Source organism: Corvus brachyrhynchos, unplaced genomic scaffold (assembly GCF_000691975.1).
Source record: "Corvus brachyrhynchos isolate BGI_N302 unplaced genomic scaffold, ASM69197v1 scaffold255, whole genome shotgun sequence".
In the NCBI taxonomy this organism is placed as follows: Eukaryota; Metazoa; Chordata; class Aves; order Passeriformes; family Corvidae; genus Corvus; species Corvus brachyrhynchos.
In genome coordinates, this window is record NW_008238358.1 from 3,959,715 (window position 1) to 3,983,660 (window position 23,946).

Consider the following 23,946-nt stretch of genomic DNA (forward strand, 5'->3'; position numbering starts at 1 on the left):
TATATGGCTACCACTGCTATATATGTGAAGCATGTGTGCATGTATGTTCTATTTTACTTTCATGTCACCATTTACACATATTTATATGAAAATCAGACCAAGAACACAACTTTCAAATGTAAATGCAACAGAAAGGCATGCAGAACTACATTTTGTTACTTAAATATCAAGCACTGCTTAGCACATTAAATCTAATTAATTTCATTAGATTGATCAAATGTGTAAATCAAGAATTTTTACACTGCAGCCCAATTTAATTATTCAAATATGAAAAATGGGGCCAAAATACAAAATGTCTCTTCCAAGGCATGATAAAGAGCAGCAGATAACATAAAAAGTCATATTACTAAGAATTTTTATCAACACATTAGTTCTGTACTGCCATCAGTGGTTGAACTTGGTACCTTGTTATTTGATTAGATCAGGGAATGGTTTTATCAATTTCTTCTGCAAAAGCAGACATCAATACACATTTTAGGTTTAGGTTCTGATTCTCCAATGAAACCCTCAAAATCCTGTTGGATCTATTAATCATTCCACTCATGAGGGTACTCGGTGAAATACATTTTCCACTCTGTTCTTTCTCGATTTCCAGGTAAGTATAGCACATTAAATAATAACTCTATAGCACCTATCTAATATAAGCTTTATTCCTGCTCTCATGTATTTCAATTTCCAGCTATATCAACAAAGTAGGTATTTTTTTACTGGACCTTGTTTTAGCCTCATATCAAGAAGAACTCGTTAACAGAAGATTTAGAATAAATTCCTTCTATTCGTACTGGCTACTTAACCTTTTATCTTCTTCACAAGTGCCAGAATGCCTCTCTCAAGAACCCCGCAAAAGTTGGTTAACAGACTACTGTGGCTAAATGTAGGTTAATTTCAAATTTCCTTTCCGAAACCTTTCCCCTTCTTAAATGGGAGAGCACATTCTTAGAACTTTCTGGGAGCACCACAAAGGTTCAACTGTTCCAGGTGGCTCCAGGAGGGCAGAGTAGGTATCTACATTGTATTTCTGTGTGTGGAGCACAAACCCAACCCTCTAGACCATCCAGAAGGCAGGAAAGAAGCTGATACCAGCTATCATGCCAGAGCTTGAGGGAGAGTCCCCCCAGCCCCACATGCCTGTGGTGACGGGGGAAGCTCTCCAGACCTACATGGACTGGCAGAGCTGCAGGCAGGCTGCCCACACATCCAGGGGGCTCTGTGTCACTCTGTGATGAATCAAGCTGAAGAGATCTGCTTTAGATCCATCATTTCTGCCTCAAACCTCAGCTGGCCAGGCTGAAAAGAAATGTTTCTGCAGTGAGGCTTATTGAAAAAATAGTATTTTCAATTATGTTCTAGGACCAGAATTTACATGTTCTACAAACACGTCACACTACTTGCAAGAAATATACATTCACATGACAGAGACAAGTAGCCTTGCTGACTGCTTTAAATACAAGAACCAAAAATACTGAATTGTTGATTGACATGAACTCTCCTCATATGCATTTTTTAGAAAACTTTCCAAGCTACTTTCCATAACAGATGAAAACAACCAAATTAAACAGCCATTTTCATTCTCTTGAATAAGCAACAGTACAAGAAACACAGCCAATATACCTCTCTTCCCCTTTTTTCCTTTCACTGATGTGCTTTCTATATTAATGGTGACTTGATCCTGTTCTCTATTTACTACCTATTCTCTTTTTGATTGTTTTTTATTGTTTTGAAGGTTTTTGAAAAAATATTTAGATTCTTGATGCATCACTCTAGTTTTCTCCACACAGACACTTCTAGACATCACCTCAGATGAACCTTGTCCCAACTTCCTGCTTTACACCAGAGGCATTATACCCACTCATCCATCACCTTCTTCAGAACTACGTGTTCATGTAGGAACAGACTGTTCCTGGTCAAGCGGGTTGTAAGGAAAACCTCTTTCTACTGTGCATTTAGCTGATATAATTCTGTATTCCTCAGTCTATGCACGCAGCTTCACTGTCTGGGAGAAACAACCATTTTGTGCATCAGCCAGGAAGAACAGGCCATGGCCATGAACACTGCCAGAGCCACAGAGTCATTTTGGTGCCTCTAGTTTTTCTCCCTCCTAAATTTTTTCCAGCTCCTCCAAGACATCCCTCAACAGGTCCTCACTTCAGCTGCAGGTAACAACTCAGCAATTTGCTGTACTCTTACTTACTCTTCCACTCCAAGTCCAGCTGCATTTGCACTGAAGCACTCCCTAGGTAAGGAGTACAACCCTTGCCAAAGCTGTTTAACTGCTGCTAAACCTTCTGGTTAGAGCCTCCCACCAACACTGCTCAGCCCCGAGCAAACGGAGTAAACTGGGAATTGGTAAACTTCTGTGCTAGGCAGGCAGACCGACAGAGTCAAAATAGCAAATAGTTATGGAGCACGACATTCAGCATCCACTGATTACAGAGGAATAAATTTAGATGAGTTAATTTGGAAGCTGGAGAAACACTGATATGTCTCATACTTTTTAAAACAGCACAGCAATAACAGAGTTCGTGGTTCAGGTAGCAGGAACTCAAGACAGTCAGGCTTAAGCAGAAACTATGTCTGATCTAGGGGATTTCAGCTCCGGCCTGTAACAGCAGACCCTGGAATACTTCAGCCTGGTGAAGAAATTCACTGCTTGGGCTAGATAAGGAGTATGCATTTAAAGCTCACTTCAATCTTTGGCTGCACAGTCTTCCCTATCTCACTGTTGTACTTACCAGTTGATGGATTAGTACAAATGTCTATATTGGGCCTTCCTAATGAGTACTTTCTTGATAAAGCAGTAGCTGAGGATATCCTTTTGATGGTAGTTCAATTTCACAAACAGGACTTCCCACAACTAATCCCAGCCCCAGTGTTGATTTCATAGCTCCGCATTTCCTGACAAAGACTTAGAAAATTAGCAAAACTACATACAGACACTGAGGTAGTAATATGACTTTTTGGGATTATGGAATGTTAACAGATAGTGCCTCAAATGAAAAGGCTAACCTTGTACTACTTATAAAAATACCAGAAAGTTTTGTAATTTCATGGTTATTTGTAATAAATCTCCTTAGTTCTGTTGTCTTGCTATAACTGTCACAACATCTTTTAACAGAATTTGGTAATTTTTTTCTATTTTGTATAGTATGTCAAAGACATATTCAGTGCAGGGCCTGAGTCTGTCACTTGCACTTGCATAAAGGAGGAGGGATACGTACCATGTAAACAAGCTCAGACCCACATTTATAGAATACTTTTATGTTGGGCCTTCTAAGAAACTCAGCTGAAAGTGGGTAGCAGGGACACCTCCAAAAAGTGCAAGAAACATTTTCATAAGCTTATTACACAACCAAGTTACACAGCTTCCCATCTTTAGAGCTATCCCTTGAGTTTTAAATCCACTCACTGTTGTAGCCACTGCAGCTGCCAGTCTCTGCCGGCGTCGTGTTGTGCTGAACTGGCCCTTCGGTGCCGGCCCTTCCTGACAGTGAATGCAAGAAAAGAAGGAAGTAGAAAAAGAGAAGGGAAGGGGTGATGGGACACAGGAAGATGAAAGGTGATCAGAAAAGGGAGAGGGAGAGTCTTTAAGTGGGTTTCAATTTTGTTAACTCTTATGGCCTACACATGTTGAGGACATATCATGTGTTTTCAGCTGTGCATGCCAGAGACATAAAAAGCTGGATACTTCATTAAAATTATCTCCAGATGAGTTGGACTGCAGTGCACTCACTAAGACTACCAAAAAAATATCTATTAGTACTGCCATTCAGAGTCATAAGGCAATAATGGAGTAAGAGAACAGAAAAGATGCTACAGCATGCCAGAAAATAAAACAAAAATCAAACTCTGCGGTCACTTGACCATCTAGAAGATGAATTCTGAAAGAGATCACTTTGCAATAGTGGAAGTGCATAAACTGTGGTCACTGAAGATGCCTGTGTCTCAACAGTAAAACTTTTCAGTGTGTATGTTATCTAGTGAGTTTTCTTATGTAAATATTCCTGTACATAGCTCTGGCATTTCCACATCCATCCTTGAGCCTATTGAATCATTTTTTCCACACATCACTTTTCTGAGTTCCACCTGCTTTTCCCATTGTTGAAGGCTTGGCTTCCAAACCAAGGCAAAAGCTCAGATAAAGCAGCACAAATAAAAACTAAGTATTTCAACAACTGCTTCCTTTTCTGCATGCCTGACTTGTGACCTCATCCTGATCCTGCTTAATTTTACATTTATTTTACTTGTAAGAAGATTTGTCACGGTACATTAAAGTCAAACAAGTAACTGTCTAATGCAGAGGAGCTTCCCACCTATCATAAAGTCATTCTGTTTAATCTTTAATCAAAATGTCATTATTTTGAAGCCATTTTAAGATTTTGGAAGACTAGGAAATACACCTTTCTGCTTTTAGAAAACAAATCTCAATTCCTTTACATTTTTCTTCCCCTATATCTTCACCTATAGTCACTTCAGTATTTTTAGATCTCTATACATTTTTATTTTTCTGCAAACATCCTGATTGCCATACAAATAACAATGTACAGATTGGATACATGGACACCATGCTGAAGAACAGGATATTGTATTTCAATTATTAGCTGAACTGTCTTGCTTCTGTGACATTCCCAGTAGGGTTGCTATGGTGGAGAATGGCCAAACACTTCACCCTCTAGCTGATATTAGTGGCAATGCCACTGACAATTGGAAGGGTTGTCTAATGAACACAGTAAAAGACTTGTGGTGCAATATTTTATATGATTCTCACGTTAAAATAACATGTACATAACCTCTGAAATACTGAGAACAAACTCTGTTAAAGCAGAGACCAGATCATAGGCATGATGCAAATCTCTTTGTGCTCTACAGAATTATGTCTATCCTGTGAATAAGAGTATGGAAGAATATTCTTATCTAATAATAGGAAAAAACCTATGTACAGAAAGAGAGATGCAGAAATACATACACACATATATCTATAAGATTATGATTGCAGGTATGCATTATTAAAATGGGAATAGTGAGCTTTGCAGAACCACACACTCTCCTCAACATAATAGAAAGAGAGGTCATAATCTGAATTACCATAAAAAGAAATACTTAAGGGAAAAAGTAATAAGCTAGTCTGGGTCTGGTTTCAGTTCTGAGCTGAAAGCTTCAGTAGAGCAAGATGATTTTTCAGCTTACTCCATAGTATACAGTTCTCTATTAAACTATTTTCCCTGGGAAGTCTTGGAACTTTACAACTTTTGAGCTTTTGATATTTTGAACCAAAATATCACTGGTTCTTTATTGTTTTGCAGTAATGCTTTTTTTCTTCATTTGAAGATCTTTAGGCTGTCATGAGAATGATAACTTAGCCTTTTCCCAAAGGGAAATAAATAACAAAACCGAAACCTACAACTCAGTTTCTGCAGAAAAGTATAATTTGTAAAATGAATTAATACAGGTCAACTAACCTGTTGTTGAAGGCCATTTTCATACAATTTTAAATAGGCTTTTTAAAAACAAAATGAACCTCCTTCATAAAAGCAATCTTTCTTTACAGAAGCAATTCATATATTACTCTTGAGTAAAGGCCTTCTTGAGTAAATCTTAATTGTAAACAACTTAGCAATAGTAAACACCCAAACCTGAAAATGTATAGACACATGCTATGATCAGTTTTACTTCAGGGAGTAACCCTGCTGTAGTTATGAGCAAGGTGAGCAAAGTCAACTGCACACAAAACTGGTATATTTAAGTGGTAAATATAAATTTCTAGGAAACAAATCAAGCAGCTTTACTTACAAGAAAAAGTATGTTTTAAATACATTACACACCTAGCATTCACACTGCAGAATGTGTTATCAGGAATACAAGAAAAGCTATCTTACGAACAAAAAAATGGTAACAAGTGCAATACAAAATCTGGATGGGAGAATTCCCTCCTTGCCTCATATGCAGTGGATACTGAGCCAGAAGAAATCACAGCCTCACTCCCCATCACTCACAAAGCACACACCTTTATATAAAGCTCCCTAATTTTATGCTCCCCAGAAGGATGCTCTCAACATCGTACAATCTGAAGGTCTTTGATGTAGTTAAAACCTGCTCATTCTGAAATAAATAGGTGCAAGTACTCTAAATGGAATTAAGATTGAAACTAGCTTAAAGTTAGATTGTTAATATTAGCATTATCCCCTAAAACTAACGAGAGGTATGGAGGTATGAGGAAAGTAATAGTACAAAAGAAATTTTATTAGTACCAAATGTCAACCATTCAATAGCAAATTATGTGTAAGCACCATGAAAACAATGATCACAAATCAGACAAAATGATTCTCAGTAGGGGATATCCTGATAAACAGTTCAGAAAGACTTGAAGCAGTCTTGAAAAACTGAGCAATAAGGAAGGCCAATGAAGTAGAAGGAATGCCTAACAGAAGAACAAAATGTTAATTAGCTTAAAGGGCATGTAGGCTTCAGAGGGAATCCACATTTTACTGGCAACCTAAGCAAATTAGGAATAACACAATGAGTCAGTGAGGCCATCTTCCTACAGATCACAGCTCTAGAATTCAGGAGAATTCTAGAGACAGCCTTGGAAGAATAAACTGAGTCTATCAAACTAGGCAAGATAATGGAGTAGCCATCAAGTATTCTTTGTCTTCCTTACAATTCCGTTTCACTGCAAATTAGTTTATGAATCAGTCAACAATAACTTAATAGTTTGCTATAAAAAAATAAGCTTTATATTTGCAGCATGAAGCTTTCCAGGAATTAATGCTGACCCAAGTTAGGCAGAGTTCGTTATCAACCCAGAAGTGACAGACCCATGTAGAGCAGTGCCATGCACACACACCCTCTCAGGGGAACCTGCAATCCTATTTGAAAATTTCAGGAGCTGAGGCACACTCCTGCCAAACTACAAACAGCAGTTTGAGAGTCAGGTGCCTCTGATGGAAGCCCAGGCCAGAGATACTTCGGCAAAGTGTAGATAACACAGGAACAGCTCATTATTCACTATGAACAACCATAAATCATCATAGATTGACTGCTTTCACCATTTTTGTGGATAGGACTTCTCTGAGATTACTGTGGCATGAAAGAACATGCAGTGGTGACTGACTCTTCATAGGCACCAAGTACTTGCATGCATTTTTGTGATATTTTAATTTCCCTGTGTTATTCAGCACCAGGGAAAAGCTGTGATCCTTCAATTGCAAATAATAGGACATTACATCAATCACAAAAATTCCTTTGTTAATAAACCTTTTTAATCCAAATTAAATGAAAATTCCTTAATGCACCTATTGGGGACATATTAGAAGCTTTCAAAATCTGTATGATTTTCAAGGTATTTGAACGGATTAAAAGTTGCTGACATTTATTTACTCAGTTGCAGATATCACAGTGGTGACTGCTAGCTCCCAAAGCCAGTTGAACAGTCTTCACTACCAGCTGCTTAGTTTTAAAAAAGATCAGCTTTTGGATCAGACCTCAGAACACACAACTGCTTCCAACAAAACACAGTGCAGCAATACAAGCACATGATTCTTATTTCTGTGCTTTTACCTTTCAGTTCTAGGGAAGGATGGAGTAAATTCTTGCTTCACATAATTTATTTTTTGGTTATTTGATTTGTTCCCATATTAGCCTTTTCCATAACAGGCAGCTTGTGAAAATACTTATAATTGGTAATATTCCAAGTATAGATCTTGACAAAGACAACTGGTGTGTTTAGTATTTCATTCTGCTTTTAACTTGATGTCTCCTGTTCAACTGCCCTTCTTTGCAACTTTGATATGGAATGGCAGTATCCCCATATGGTGCATGTATATAGAGTTTTGTATGCCTTAATTGACTGATATTCAGATCCCACTCCTTTCCCTAGATGGCAATGTTCTCATATGAATGATAATAAAATCTGTACTTTTCTCACTATCTTGTCTAGGTTTTGAACAACAGAGATTTAATTTACTTCATCAGAAACGTAAAAGACAGCACATTGACGTCCTACTTTCAGCTAATATAACATTTCATGCTTAGAATTTAATCTAAATTCTACAGTGAAAAGTAAAACATGGTGCATTCAGTACCTGAAGTTGAATTTTTGCATCTTTGCTGACACTTTTTGTTCTCCATCGTCTCGTCACCCGCTTGTCTTTCTTTGAAATATCTACACAGTTAGCCTACATTACACAAATAGTTAAAAGCGACTAAGTGCTATTAAGTTGACACAAGCAACACAGACAATACAGCAAGTTAGTAAAGAATTGTAGCATTAGACATGTACAAATTAGAAAGCAAGGAGAAGAATGCTGCTGCTGGGGCCTGAAATTGGAGCAGGGATCAGCTGTAGCTATCCATACACTTTTATAAACACATGGTACAGTTTGCTCCTTTAGCAAAACTACCGGTACCCTTTTTTCATGGGTGCATAATATTTAGGTCCAGATCTTGAAATTCTCATGGATTCCTATATGTAGATATTTGTAAAGGCAAGAGGATTCAGTGAAAATGGAAGGAAGTATTTATGATTTAGGATCTGCCACTGCTTTCTGTTAAGAGGAAAACTCACCCTGAACTGGGAAACAGTCCAAAACTTGGGACCTCTGTACTATGCCCCCTTTTCTAGAGCATGCAACTTTGTCTTTGAGGGTCTTTGGGTCTCCAATCCTTAAAAAACTTAACATGTTATCTTACTCAACACAACAAAAACTCCTTAAATACAACATATGTTCTATTGTAACAGTCCTCAGTTTTGTTTTGCAAATTACTTAATCATTTGCTTTGTCCTATTTAACTCAAATACTAAATACATCTTAACTATTTGTTTACACATGAAACAGAAACAGTATTACACAAGATTAAAATAAACATATAAGATAAACATTTCATCCAAGATTTACTATTATTTCAGAAAAACATTGTGAGTTAACAGACAACACCTCTATATTTCCCTTAAGAGAAAGAACAAATATTTCAGCATAATGATTTATGTTCAAGCATACTTACCTGCATGTCTGTGAAATTTGGTGCTGACTGAGTTCTCTGTAGTATTTCTAAATTTTGAAGAAGTTTACTGAGTTCCACAAGGTTAGACTGACAATGAGCAAGATCTAACAGATATAAAATAAAAATACATTAGGTGCTTCAATTCAGACTTTTTTTTTGCCATGGTGTCCATTGTTAGCACTTAATTGCATTATAAAAGTTAAATGTCCATACCCCTTGTAGTAAGACATCCAAGTAAAAGTTTTATTTTCAGAGGTGTTGAACACTTGTTATTTCTATAGGAGTCAGCAAAAAGTCTGGACTTCAAAAAGTGATCATATTTGAACAATGACATCTATTAAAATAACTCCGTACTACAGATTATTAAGATAAATTTTAAAAGCAACATCCCAAAACACATAGAGAGCGAAGTTCCCGCCACAAGTATGTAATTACCTGAAGAGCTACTACATGTTCATGTAAGGATATAACTTAACCACTTTACTGACTTGACTCTTTCTTATATCAACAAGAAGTTTTGCTGAAAGAACAAGGCATGAAAAGATAAAGTCTAACCTTCTGCACATCTGTCCATCTCTTCAGAGTCCTGCAACCAGGCTGCTACTTTACTCTGACCAGTAGTGCAGGTGACAGGAAGGCTATTACTGCAAGGTATAGGAGGCTGCCAGGGGTAGTTATTTTGTTGCACCTAAAGCAAAATAAAATGCTTAAATTTAGTGTTGCTGTGTTGCCTTGTCAGTGTAATGACTATACTACTTCAGAATAGAAACCAAAGTATGCATTGTGTTCTCAGTGAGATCTGTGATTTGTCTGCATAGTTCCCAAAGACAGAGATTTTCATGAATAGCATGTTGGAGAATCAAACCAAGAACCCACAAGTGGACTGTGCTAGGTACCAGTTAGGAAAGCTGCTGTTTAAGAGGAGGAAAAATCAGCAAAGAGGCAGACTTATGTCTGATGACAAAGGCTAGTGTAGACTGTAGGGGTGGTGAATACTTTGCAAGATCTCTACAGCAGCCCATTAATGAAGTAAGGCTAATTAGACAGTATTTCAGCTGATTTCAGCTGCATACACTCACAGCTTTTTGCTGGCCATCGGTTCCCACAGGGGAAGCTCCTGTCTTATTGGCATTACAAGAGCTCACTGAAACTGCCCACGGGCAAGCCATGAGTTTTCAACCAAGGAACACTACACACCTTTCCATCTGACACATTGGCAGCTGGTGAAGACTCTGTAGTAGATGCTGAGGGGAATATATGAAAGCTGGCATCCCTCGGAGATCTCACGATCTCATTCTGACGGTACAACCGGTGGTGCCGTAACTTTGAAACCCATGCATCAAATGAATCCTGCGATTTCACCTGGAAAACAATTTATTATCAAGAAAGCATTCAAGATACTACTTTTCTGCACGATCTTTTACAATTTTATTTATTTCCACTGAGAATGGAAAAAATATGTACTTGTACTTTTTACCTTTAGGTGATAGATGTGTTCTTCTGTGTCAAGATCTATCCTACGAGCCTTTTTTTTTATAGACATGACTGATAAACCAACATCAATGCTCCCGTGGACCTTTCCTTTCTGTATCTAAAATCAAAACACCAGGGTAAAAATTTAGAAGTATCATGCACTTTTTCTACATATTTTACAGAAAACTATCTGGTGCTGAAATGGTTTCCCATTTTATAAACATTTTAACATAAAGCCATATTAAAAAACAAAAGCTGCACTCAGACTGACCACTTAAACACTATTATATTTATAGTCAGAGAAAAGTATCTCACAAGAAGTGCTTGGTACAAAGCCAACTCTAAAGTTTAGGTGTGCTAAGTGGTTCATACCAGCACACAGGTACAGGGAAGTGAGAAGCAGAGAAAATTAGATAATACTTGACACCCTGCTGCTACAACTTGATAGTTATTGGTATCAGATCTAACTAATTTACTGCTACCTTTTACATCTCTAGAGTACATTGTTATCAATTCTTTGTCCTATCCAAATATCTCAGAATAATCAGCTTTGACTGACATAAAAATTGGAAAAGAAAAATACACAGTCAGGTTAATCTCTCAAGCAGCTTCATTCAAGAAACTACTTAAAGTAATTTAACTTACATTTCCATAGAAGTAAAAAAGGTAGAATTCTTGAAGACATAACCAAAATCTTACATGATTTATCTTTAAATCCATCAACAACTTTCATGTGTGTACTGTCGTAAATACGCCTACACTGAGTATGAGCAGGCTGAACTTCATTGAAAGTTTTAAAATAGTCTTCAACTCTACTTACATCAATTGGTGACTTTGAATATTTCAACATTCCATTATCCAGGACAAAAAACCTCTGAAATTATAAGAAAAAAACCAACAACATTCCTTCTTAATGAGCAGATGCAATTTAAACTGTGTACAACAATTCGTCTGGAAAAGGATTACCCTGTAACAATTAAGGAATGTTTGGGGGTTGGAAGGGGAAGATAAATACAGTAGTAAATAATTTTCTTGCTTGTTTTTTGACAATTATCTTCTAAACAAAAACCCCTAGATTCTCTTTTTTCAGCATCATGTTCTAAGTTTATCATAAACTTTGATAATGAAGGGTATTTTTTTTTCCTCCAGTTTTCCAGGCAATGTAATAAACTCTGTAAGAAAGAGACTGTAGGACAAGAGACATTTTTTTTCCTCCAGTTTTCCAGGCAAAACTCTGTAAGAAAGAGACTGTAGGACAAGAGAATTACATCTGTTTCTTAATTTTCTTCCTGTTTTTCTTCCCTCAGAATCTGGTCACATTTCAAATTAACAACCTACCTTCCCTATCCAGAAACTGAGAACTTTTTCCTAGTGCAAGATCTACATCTCAAAAGGAAGACCATCTGAGAGACCATGGTCTACCATCCAAAACTTTGTGCCTTGTGGCAGACCTCTACTCAGTGAAGTAAAGAAGAGATTGCAGTTCATGCTGAAGACACCTTTTCTAGTGTTAATCTAGGTAATACAGGTATTAGTACCAGAGTAAATACTGCCGCGTTCCCAGAAACATTCCCAGGTCATGGGAGGGCTGATGTTTTAGGTGTTAGTGATACAGGGCAAGCCACTGTATCTTCCCTGACATGGTTACCAGGACTGGCCTAACCTGATGATGCCCGTGCTATTGCCACACCTTTATTTTGCTGAGCAGTTCCGACTTAGAACTGAGAGCAGAATCCCCTATTCACACTGTATTTCTCCCTCCATTAAAGCTTCCCTAGCTTGTCTGTACCAGATCACTCAAGCTTCTTTGCTGTCAAGTTAATGCTGACTTCGACGCACAGCACAAAGATAAAGCCTAGCAGGAAACTGGACCTGAAATGAGATTCACTAATTTGTGTTTATCATCGCTAACTTTAAAAACATGCAAAGTAATAGCACATAATTCCTATTTTTAGAGTGTAACCTAAGGCATTAATCTATGTTAAAAACCCAGAACACAGCAAAATATTCTGCTTGTTTCTCAAAGCTGTTGTGACATGGAAAGGAAGGACAACGGTTTCCCTAGGTAAACCTGTTAAATTAACACTATGAGCAGGGTCAGTAGTTAGCAGAAAATCCCCCCAAAGTTCTGGAAATTATGTCAGTCACACAACAGATGGTACCAATATCTCACACAGGGCAGGAAAACAGTGCTTTTCTCTACCCCAGCTGAAACCAGCACACCTGGAGATATAACTTCTTGAACAAGATGTCAGAACAACAGGAACATTTTGGGGGGTTTTTTTTAGGTAGGTATGGTCACTAATGGACTTCACAAGAACATGATATTCATGTCATATTGCTCTCTAAGCTGCATACACAAAAGAAAATTATCTTTCATCATCATTTCATTCCAAAGCCACACCGCACTTCAGAGAATGGTAAGTTCACCAAGTTGCACACACTACACCTGGTATGCTACTAAAGCACATTCAGGACTGTCAGAATATGACATGCAATGTTCCATAGACAAAAGATGCTATATACAGCTTTTCTAGCAGAACACTAACACAGCACTTGCTGCAATTACTGTCTCTGAAGTTCCTCACTGGACCCTCAGTACAAAGTATTGTTATGGAAACTCTGAGATATCCAGGCTGGCGTTGGAAAAAAAATAAACTTATTAACAAACCCAAAGTTCCAAAACCTAAGTTCAGCATAGCTCCCAAGGTGAAATGTAGGGCAGAGTAGAGGGGGATGCTAAAATGTGCAGTTCTTAATCACATTAAAAATTATCTACACAGGTAACTGCTCTAAATTAATCCAGATCATCAGTAATCACCTTTACAGAACTTTGAAAGTTGGACTCCTTTTACTCACCTATAAATGAGTTCCTTACCAAAACAGACACTTGGCCAAATAGCAACACATTAATATAATGTATTTTAAAGGTGTGGGAGCAGTGGTTTATTCCATAAATTCTTACATAACTCACTGATTTTTTTTGGAGGGTCAGAATGATTTGTTGGGGGTGGGGGATTGGTACGCTTTTTCATGTTTCAGCTATGTCAGTTTGAAATCCATTAATTTGTCTAGACTAAATTCAGGTAATGCCTAAGTATCTGGCTGCTGAAACGACAAACTCTAGTTAAGTAAAACAAAGCCAAAACATCTAATGTAGATAAGCATGCAGGAAATAAAGGGTGGCAGGCATATGTATAACATAGCACAACATGCAGAAAGAAGAGAGAAATTAGGAAAAAACTGTAATTTACACCAGTATGGACTGCATTTAGACTCAGACCTAACTAATTCCCACAGTGTTTAGCAAGAAAAAACCCCAAAAGTTAGTGCTTTCCCAGAAAAAACACCATGAATAGCTAATTATTTCACTACCTTTTGTAGTAAAAATCATTCTGTCCCTGAAAATTATTCTACTATAAGTACCCTTAGGAACAAAAATATGAATGAGCATCAATACCACACATCTTGTTGCTAAAAAGGGGGGGGGGGGGGGGGGGGGGGAGGTGAAGTGACAAATGGTTTAAGAACACCAAGTGTAAGGCTAACAAAAGGCAGAATCATGCATGGAGATATGTATCCAAATTAACTAAACAGAATCAGGAGATTTGGGGTTGAATTTTGGGGTGTTTTGGGGTTTTTTTAAATAGAGATATCTTACGGCAAAAATGCATAGTCCCACTGTATGCCCACAATGAAGATTCCAGTGAAGAAGACAAAAAAATTTGGGGACAAAGCTGAATAAGTCTCCTGTCAGCAGATCTGAAGGGGAATGCTCTCCTATACAAACACCTTGGATACATGGAAAAGTCCATCAGCTCTCCTCTGCTGTGTAACTTCAATGTAAACTCAAAGCAATGTTAGAGTACACAGCTACACTTTGTTATAATAGACTGGAAAGAAAAAAAGGGGTACTGATTAAACCTCTTAAGACACAAGACATCTGCAGCATTTACAAATTCCATCTGGATTTTGAATACAACCTTAGGCAGAGAGCACTGTGATTTGAGAGCCATGAACTGTGTCTGCAAACTAATTCTGTACACAGTTGGAAGAAAAAGTCATACACCAAAATTGTGGGTATTTATTTGACATCCTAATTTCGTCTAGACAAAAAAATTTCCAACTCATAAAATAAGGTAATAACATTCTGACTGGTTAATGAGACCTTTACCTTGTGCCAACCTTTTAATGGCCATTTTCTCTTTTTCAGCATGAAACCTTCATGTTTGTCTGGCTTCTGGACATTGGTCTGGCCTATTTTCAGACCCTCTATGATTTCCCAGCTGTCAGGTTCCTGGTGAAAAAGCATGAAGACACATTGATTAATTAAATGTGCACACACATGGTGAAAAATTGCACTTACAAGTGGCATAAATTCTTCAGTGCAAGATAATGAGTAGGAGCCAGGCTTTTCAATCAACCTATTTAGGTACCAAACTACATGGTCATTATATTATGTCTAGCTGTATCTCATTTAAAACTACTAAATATAAACATTTTTGGAAGTCTAACCCTTAGCAGGTAAGGTGTATAGTAACAGTGCCCTTCGTGCTATTTCTTAATCGTAAAGAAATTTAAATTTTCTGATCTATAAAGTACAAGCTACATTGGTTCTGGATGTCCCAGTTTTTCCTCCAAATCAGAAAAACTAGCAGAAGAGGTTGCTTTATTGTTGATTTTGAGTGCAGCTAGTGATAATCTACAAAGGCATTTTATGACACAGCTTCACTGGCTAATTGAGCCTCCAGAAAACTGCAAAAGGTAGGGTTTTTTTTTATTTTCCTGCATTAATTTTCACTGTATTATGAGAAATTTATAGAAAAGCTAACTAATTTTCTCTCTAGAGAAAAACACTGGTTGTATCATTTGAGATACAACCAGTTGTATGCCTTTCATGGAGCCAATTAAAGCATATTTCTGGTATACACCACTTCTTTTGCATGGTGACTGGCGCAGCTCAAGCCAGATTTACAATGTAACACAGTTAACAGGTAAAGAACTGTTGGAATTGTAAAAAGAAGAGAGGCCCGGGCTTCGGCAGCGGGGAGAAAATTGCAGTCCAAAACCAATATGGTTGATAAGAGCAAAACTCCATTTATTAGCAATCCAGAGGCACTTATATAGTATACCAGCTTTTTAACTCTTAAGTGGCTTAAAACCTATCAAAGCGAATTTCTACTTCTACATAATTGGACTTGCATTGGCAAGCTTCTACTGCTATGTTATGATTAAAAGAATTCAGAGTCCACCTCCCTTCTCTCCCAGTTAGCACATCTTATCAGTACAGCTGCATCGTTTCAAAACTCCCTCTTTGTTCCCAGCCCTGGTTTTTTTTCTTCACACAAGAATTTTCTCATGGAGAGTTTTTCTCACACACAGGCCTTTTGCTTACAGGCCTATTGCTACAGTTCTTTTATTGATCCCATAATGCTATCAATGATCCATGCCCCTGATCCTTTAATAATTGCAACAAAGAACAATATTCTTGAAGAGAACAAGACAGAGTCATGCCTGTATTTCTATACTCTTGCTACTACTGTAATCAAAAGTATTCTGCATCAGTTTAAAAATCTGTTATTGCCAGCTTCCTCAGACTATGAGGAAGCCATACTAATGTTATACTAATTATACCTTAAAAAGCTGTAAAATTGCATTTTCTCAGTTGATCTGTCATAATTCCCAGCAATGTTATGAAAAGTTATCAAGAAAGGAAGGAGGTCATGTAGCATCAAACATTTAAAGGGAAAAAAAACTTGTTTGTCTCCACATTTCCTAAAAAACTGTTCAAAGCCAAGTGCTGTCAGTCTTTCCTAACACCTCTAAATAAATTACACAGCCCTGATAACATCAATATTACTACTATGAAAATATAGTTGCAAATGTAACAGCAAATTTCAAAACTAATATTTTTAATAAGGTCTTGGTATTTTGAGAATGGTGAAAAGCTCTATCCCAAATAATACATACTGTAGTAAATTTTAATATAAATCTTTATTCAGCTTATTTTCCCCTGAATAAGCATAAACTAACTATCCTATTGTCTTTAAATGCCATACTCAAAATCCACCTTTTTTACTTCCCCATGTTTTGTTTCAATAATCTATTTCCATTCTGTGAAGGGAAGCACATATGTACTCCAAGTCCCCTGGGGCAAGCAGAGAGTCTCTGCATCTCTGCCAACAGATGCTTCACCATATTGATTTCTCCTTTAGATGATCAGCTGCAGGCATAAGTCTTTTATCTACTAGATAACATCAGTATTGATTACTTCTCAACTAGAAATCACACAATCTCATATAACTTTTCATTTAAACAAAAGGCCAGATACAGAGGGATAAAATGAGCCATTATTCAGTGCAGTGTGGATACTTGTCTCCTGCTGCATCAGTGCTACAAGCTGTTCTTAAAACCCCCTAAAAATCCTAACTGCGCCTCATCCCACGGTTTTGGAGTGTTGAGCCATGCCCAATACAAGGGTCATTATGAAGGAGAGACAAAAATGGGAAAAAAACAGTGAAATTGATATGCTTGTGGAATCCTCATCCAAGGACAATTCTCAAGTACAGCGCCAGTACTTCAGGACTTCAGTGATTCCATAGGTATTTCATGAGAAGCAGCCCAGTGCAAAGCATCATGACTGGGGGAACACAATCACAGCCTTCAGTCCCTGGGTCTGCACATGCCCCATGTATGGGGATTAAGGGAACCATTACCAACTTCTTTCTCAACTTTTGACTGCAAAATATTTATTTTCCAAATAAAAGAAAATAAACCATTTCATTTTCCCTGGATGAACAGAATATTTCCTTTTGAAAGTGTTTTACCAGGTCTGTTTCAGAACTTCAGGCATTACATTTCTGATTTTTCTTTTCCACCAAATATTCCATCACAGCATCCTCACCTTTTCAGTAACAATGTTACTTTTGGATATGAAGTATCATAAAATGAAGCTTTATGTGGAATTAGACTTGTTTAGAATCACTTATTCCAAAACTGAGGAATTTACCCAAAAAGAAGTTGACTTCAAAACACCACACACACGGCTCCACCTCTCATGAGGGTGGTGTCACAAGGGTGGTGCCACCCCTGCAGTTCCATCCTTTTCTCTGCCTCAGGAAAGAAAGTCTCAGCAAGAGCTTTTAAATTTCAAACTACCCTCAAGGGATGTTATTAGGACATATTTTTTAAACTAATATTTGTTAGGAGCAATTTTAGACTTGGATATGATTTGCTCTTCCTTAATAAGAGGATTGGACTGGAAAATTTCTCAAAGTCTTAGAATCATACAACACCCTGAGTTGGAACACACAAGGATCATCAAAGTCCCTTCTAGCCCCGTACTCTGAGATAGCAAAATTTATTCCTAGGCCATCCATGGGGAAAAAAAAAAAACAAAAAACCACCTGAATTTTGGTAATATAACATCTACTAAAGATTACTGGCTCTTCCTCCACCTCAGTTACGGAACAATGAGCTCCAGGGCAGACTCACAATATACTCAATGGTATCACTGGAATATCATGGAATCATACAAAACACTGTCCCTAAAGTGATAGTCTAACTACTTTGTAACTCTAGAGGGAAACTCACTACACAGATTCCATCCCAGGCTTTTGCTTACCTTGGATAGAGAGAGATGATCGCTTTCAAGGAACTGCTTGCTTAAAGAAGGGTCTGTGCTTCCTGAAGAAGCCTTTCGCTCCAAAATATGAACACTCTAAAAAAATAATTAAAGACAACATCATGGCTCAAAACATAAAAAACACTACCCATCCATGACTTAAATGCACAAATAGTTTGCCTTCAGAGGCAATATACTTCTCTTTCTTTATTACTGGGTTTTTAATTAATTACTCTGTTTAACCTAGAAATGATGGTGAACTAAAAAAAACCCAGGAAAGACAAGTAATGCAGTTCTTACCTACACAAAGTACTCCTAACCAGACCTATCATGTTTTCTGTTAATATACAAGACACTGAGTGCACATATTGTGCAGTCAGCACTGCCCTACATTCACTTCTTCACATAAGATATTACTGCCTCTAAAATATTCATTATCACACCTTAGCATTTTGTTACTGGCTTCTCAACTGAGATAAAGTAACTCACCACACTAATGCTTTTAAATAGATTACAGGTATTAACAAGATCAGTTACTGTGTCTCAGATGATGGGCTTGCTGGTGAACATTCATGGAATACTGTGATCTTAAACCACTGCAGCTGTTTTTACATATGACAATACTATAAAATTTTATATCTTCAAAGCATTGTAATAAAAATGAAATACATAATGTCACAACTAGTCTTGAAAAAACTGCTATTCTTAAAAGACATCTAAACATGTCTTTCTATTTTCCAGAAATGTTTCACTCCTATTTATAAAAGAAAAAGCATTTTTGATACAAGAGAAAATGACCACAACCCTCATGTGTGGATCTGCATTTCATTCTCTGGTGAAATTTTGCTGCATCTCACACTACTATTTGGCAAGAATTCTACCACAACACGTCATTAGTATCTCTTTGGAATAATATAAAACTGCTTCATTTCCAGGACATGCAGCACAATGACAAACTTGCAATTGCAATTACCCTCTGAGAAGCATATGTTTTTCTCAACTGAAAATGCCAATTAAGTTTTGTTCACAATTAAGCTTCTTTGCATTGACTGAAGAAATTACCCAGGTACCAGAGACAGCAGAAACAATCAGGGAATATAAAAGCACATACAAACAGCAGTGTAAATACTATTGTTTATACAAATTATTAAGTACACAAGGACCATAACCAAACTAAATGAAAATAAACACAGCTATTCATTTAAATGCATGTATATAACACAGACCACATCTTGCTGCAGAGCAACACACAGACCTTCATTGTTCTCTTTCAAGTTGCAACTGTGAATGAGAATAGGAAAATATGGGGAGTGTCTCTGTTGTCAGTGGAGATTAATAAGCATCCTTGCCACCACACAACAACAATTAGTATTTAATTTCAGTTCATTTTAATTAAATTTTACAGTGAAGAATGCGGAAAATCAACAGTATTATGTTATTCAAGGGTCAACCAGCAAAAAGCTTCGTCATTTATGCTTTAAAAACTTCTGATTTATTAAAGGAAGTCTAATCTACTTATTTAGCCCAGTGTATTTTACTAGTCAGATGACAAAAAAAATTTGTATGTATGTAGCACAAGTGTCTGGGTTACATATCAAGTAATTTAATAAACTAATTTGAGCTGAGAATCACAAAGTTCCTAATGATAATGATAAGCTTTCTCACCTAATAAAGGAAATGCTACTTATACACAGTATCACACTTTAACAATATACAAAAGAACCAAATTAAAATGTCTCTCGATTAGTATAATCAGGATGATTCCCAACTTTCTTGCCAGTTTTGTCTGGCAGGCAGGAATCCATCCATCCTGAGATGGAGCAATGCCCAACACAGATGTTCAGAAGGTCTCATATGTAGCAGCTGGTGCAGTTTGTTGTTACATAACTGCAATTTCATTTTGTACGATATTTAGAGAGGAGTAGCCCAACAGCCCTTAGCTTGCCAGATTTCCAGTAACATTTTCAATTAAATGATTTTAAGTCAGGAAGGTTTTGCGCCTTTTTCTTTTTTTTTAATTAGCCTTCAGTCATTACAGTTCCACTTCAGTTGAGAAATACATTATTAGCCAGCAGCACTTTAATGAATGCTGACTTATTCAACTATTTGTTTGAAAATTAGAAAATGAACACCTTTCAAATAAAATTGTCTTCTTTACATTCCTTACTTCCAGAAGTGTTGGCTCATTGTCTATATATGTTTGCTTTTCAATTCTCTTTTCTCATGACCACCATTACACTGACACAAAATCATTTCTTTAGATTTGTGACATGTCTCTAGCATAATATTAAGAGACATTACTTGGTGCAAAGTGTTTTCCAGTAATGCATGTTATTTTTCTGCAAAATTACAACTAGACATCACACAATTGCTTGACATTTTGAAAAGCAGCTAATTTTACAGTGGAAGAATTTAGTTATTTGGAATCAAAGAAATAAAAATTATTTAGATCTTGAAATTATTATCAAGGCTTTTTTTGTATTTTAACATGAAAAACAGAGTTGGTAAAGGAAGCAGTAAAAAAAAGTCTGATAAGAAGGAAGAAAGAGGCAGACCAATATAGCTTCTGGGGTTTATTTATAATCAAACCAGAAAATGAATAATAATCCATTAAACTAGGCATATCAATCAACCTGGTACTCTTATTCCTCTCATCCCAAAAATACAGACAGACAAAATCAATGTCTGCATTGCTGCATTCCAGACTCCCCTCAGGTTTCAGGATTACCTATGCACTATAGCTGGTTTCTCTTGGAGGAAAACGCCAGCACTAGCAAATTCTGTGTGTTCTTGAAAACTAATTCAACAGAATTACAAGTTTAATTCAAATTACTATGTAATTCTATTGCAAAATCTTCATCCTAACTACAATCCTTCCTTCATTTTTATGATTATCTACAACATACATATGTGACACACATTTGCCTCAAAATAGCCCTAGCAAGCCAACATATGGGGAACACAAATGCTTGTTCCACCCTGCATTTTTTTCCTTTTTTCCCCAAAGACATGAGGGAGAGGAAATTGATGGAGAAAATAAAATAGCACTATGACGTTGCATCATATTCTCATCTTCTCTGGAAGGCAAGAATGGAAAACATATTTTACAATATCCTTCCATGTATCTTGCCAATTTCTTTCCTTACTTTGGAGTTCAACGACTCATGCACCTCACTGTTCTGGTTTTGGCTGGGACAGAGATAATTTTCTTCTGAGTGCTGTTACAGTGCTGTGTGTTTTGGATTTAGTATGAGAAGAGTGTTGAAGGCACAGTGATGTTGCTGAGTAGCTCTTACCTTAAATCAAGGACTTTTCAGTTTCTTGTACTCTGCCAGTGAGGAGGTGCATGAGGAGCTGGCAGGGCCATAGCCAGGGCAGGTGACCTGAGTTGGTCCTTGGGATATTCCATACCACAGAATGTCAAGCATAGTGTATAAACTGGGGGAGTTGGACGTGAGAGGCCGATCACTGCTGGGGGATGGGCTGGGCCTTGGCCGACAGGAGGTGAGCCATTGTATTGGGCATCACATGCCTTTCTTGGGTTTTATTTCTTTCTCTCTTTCTTGTTCTTTCTTTCCCTTACAATCATTATTGTATTACTAAACTGTTCTTATCTCAACTCCCAGGTTTTCCTTTGTTTTTCCTCTGATTCCCATTCCACTGGCAGGGCTGGTCTCCGTCAGACCAGAGGCTGAAGACCCTAACTTTTGTTTACTAAATCTGACTTCCCATTAAAACAAAAGACATTCAACTGTTTTCACAGGAAAGGCAAGGAAAGAAAAGAGATTTTGAGTAAGTAGAGACAGAAAATCCAGTGACAAGTCTGACACTCATGCCTCTCCCTTCTGCTTCACTGCTTATTTACTTAATGGAATTAATTATATTTAATGCAAAGACATCTCTATAATTTATAATTTATTAATTTCCCAGAAAAAGACAAGCTGGTGAGGATTTCATCAGTTACATTGGACACAGACTCTCTGTAGTTCAGAAATGTGCACAACATGTGGTTAACAATTAATGAAAACGATCTGATGGATCGTTTCGGTTGGTCATAGCATTCTAGCAGTCTTCAACACCCATAACCATGGGGCCTAGGCATACACTGTCCTATGACAGCAATTCAAAATAGAGCTTTCCTGTCTGAGTTTTTTGTACTGTTCTTTTTCAATCCAAAGTGCTAACTAGCGCATCTTTTATTATTTGCTATTCACTGGAATTCTTTTTGCAACCTAGCAAAACTGTGTTCTTATTTGAATTCCATTTAGTATGAAGTGCAATGTTTAATCACGTTCTCTCAATTAAAAAAACCACTATTTTCCAGTTATCTGAAACACAGCAGAAGCAGTAAGGTAGACACAGACTTGACTGCATATGACAATTTTTACTACCTTCTAAACAAGCTGTGATACATGCCGAGTTAAGCTGCAATATTATTTGCAAAGGCTGTATTATTTTCAAGGTTATAACCTTGAAACTTGCTTTTATCTTCAGCTGCCTCTCAGCCAGCTCTGGCTTTCCCCCATTAATGTTGGAAGAAAGACAGACTCTTGAATATAACTGTGAGGGAAGAGCGAGGGCAAAGCAAAACAACCATACCTCATCAATACATTTCTTCTATCTTCTAGCACATTTTTTTAATTTTTATAAAGCAGTCATGGTCCTATTCTTATCCTCAGTCTTTTCTATTGGCACTGCTCCACAGCTGTTTTCAGCAATCTCAGCTATCAGCTAACTGACAAAGGAACTTCAAAATACTTCGTGAATACCACACACAGTTAATATTTTTCTTCTTACTGTAACACATGCTCAGCTTGTACAGAAATGTCTCTTTGTAACCTTTTTACTGCAAGACAATATGCAGCTCTGTAGCATATGTATAATATCCAGGTACGTCTGCCTGCTTCTTTCCTGGGATATGCAAAGTACACCCTTCTTGTATAACAAAAATGTCAAGGATTTGTTAGCTCAGGAGCTGTCTGTCAGCCCTTTCCAGAACTCCAGCTTTGTATTGTACTTCACGTCAATGCTTTTAGGCTCTGGAAGCAAGGAAGACTTTGCTATTCAAGGTACTTTTCAACAAATTCTGAAGACAAATAAGCTCTTGCTCCGATGAAGATCTTCTTGGAGGGAATCATTAGCACAACTGGATAAAGGAGAAAAGAGCTACCTGTCATTGTAACAGCAACCTTCCTTTTGCCAGAACGATGGTTTGGAACAACTACCAAGTCACAGCCTCAGTGTCAATGACAATCTTCTCCCTTTGCACCTACCTTAAGATAGTGCAAACAGTTAAATTTACAGTGTCTGACAGAGAGAATTCAGATTTTAGCTAATGATACAAAGCTTTTTTTATGACTAGTGAATAATCACAATTAAAAGGCTTGATATTTTGTTAAATAGTCTCAGGCTAGCAGTTCATTTTAATGATGCTGAGATAGTTAAAGAAAAAAGGAAGGAAAATAAAATTACATACACAAAAGAAAATCATTACTTGATATGTTAATTTTTTCATGAATGAAAACATTCTAGACATGAAAGGGAGTCAATGTTAACACAAATAATAAATGAAAAAGCTGGACCTTCCTTAAAAAAGTGCATAGGTTCAGAAGAAGAGAGACCTTTCTTCTTGTGACTCTCTTTCACTTCTTCCTGTAAGCAACCTACTTAGCCTTTCTCAATATCCTTTAAACTTCAATATACACAGTATAAAAATATAGGAGATAGGAAAAAGAGGGGGTTGAAAAATTTTTAATCTGATTTTTTTTTTACATGAAATATTATTCTACTAGGGAGGAAAAAAATTTTTATGTAATCACTTCATTTTCAGTTCCACACTAGAGTATTTAATA

At 37.0% G+C, this 23,946-nt stretch overlaps 1 protein-coding gene across 5 annotated transcripts in view; it reads right to left on the minus strand.

The window, feature by feature from the left end:
* OSBPL6 (oxysterol binding protein like 6) overlaps window positions 1-23,946 on the minus strand; it is a 57,856-nt gene that overhangs the window by 27,232 nt on the left and 6,678 nt on the right. For 2 of the 5 annotated variants that reach the window (XM_017735681.1, XM_008634722.2), the window contains exons 2-10: window positions 18,095-18,190; window positions 14,645-14,767; window positions 11,291-11,344; window positions 10,475-10,588; window positions 10,195-10,359; window positions 9,553-9,685; window positions 8,998-9,101; window positions 8,079-8,171; window positions 3,407-3,481 (exon numbers count right to left, since the gene is read on the minus strand). In XM_017735681.1, the coding sequence (XP_017591170.1) occupies window positions 3,407-3,481; window positions 8,079-8,171; window positions 8,998-9,101; window positions 9,553-9,685; window positions 10,195-10,359; window positions 10,475-10,588; window positions 11,291-11,344; window positions 14,645-14,767; window positions 18,095-18,190 (957 nt within the window). The remainder of the gene's footprint in view (window positions 1-3,406; window positions 3,482-8,078; window positions 8,172-8,997; window positions 9,102-9,552; window positions 9,686-10,194; window positions 10,360-10,474; window positions 10,589-11,290; window positions 11,345-14,644; window positions 14,768-18,094; window positions 18,191-23,946) is intronic. The other 3 variants (XM_008634725.2, XM_008634723.2, XM_008634724.2) reach the window with 2 other exon arrangements.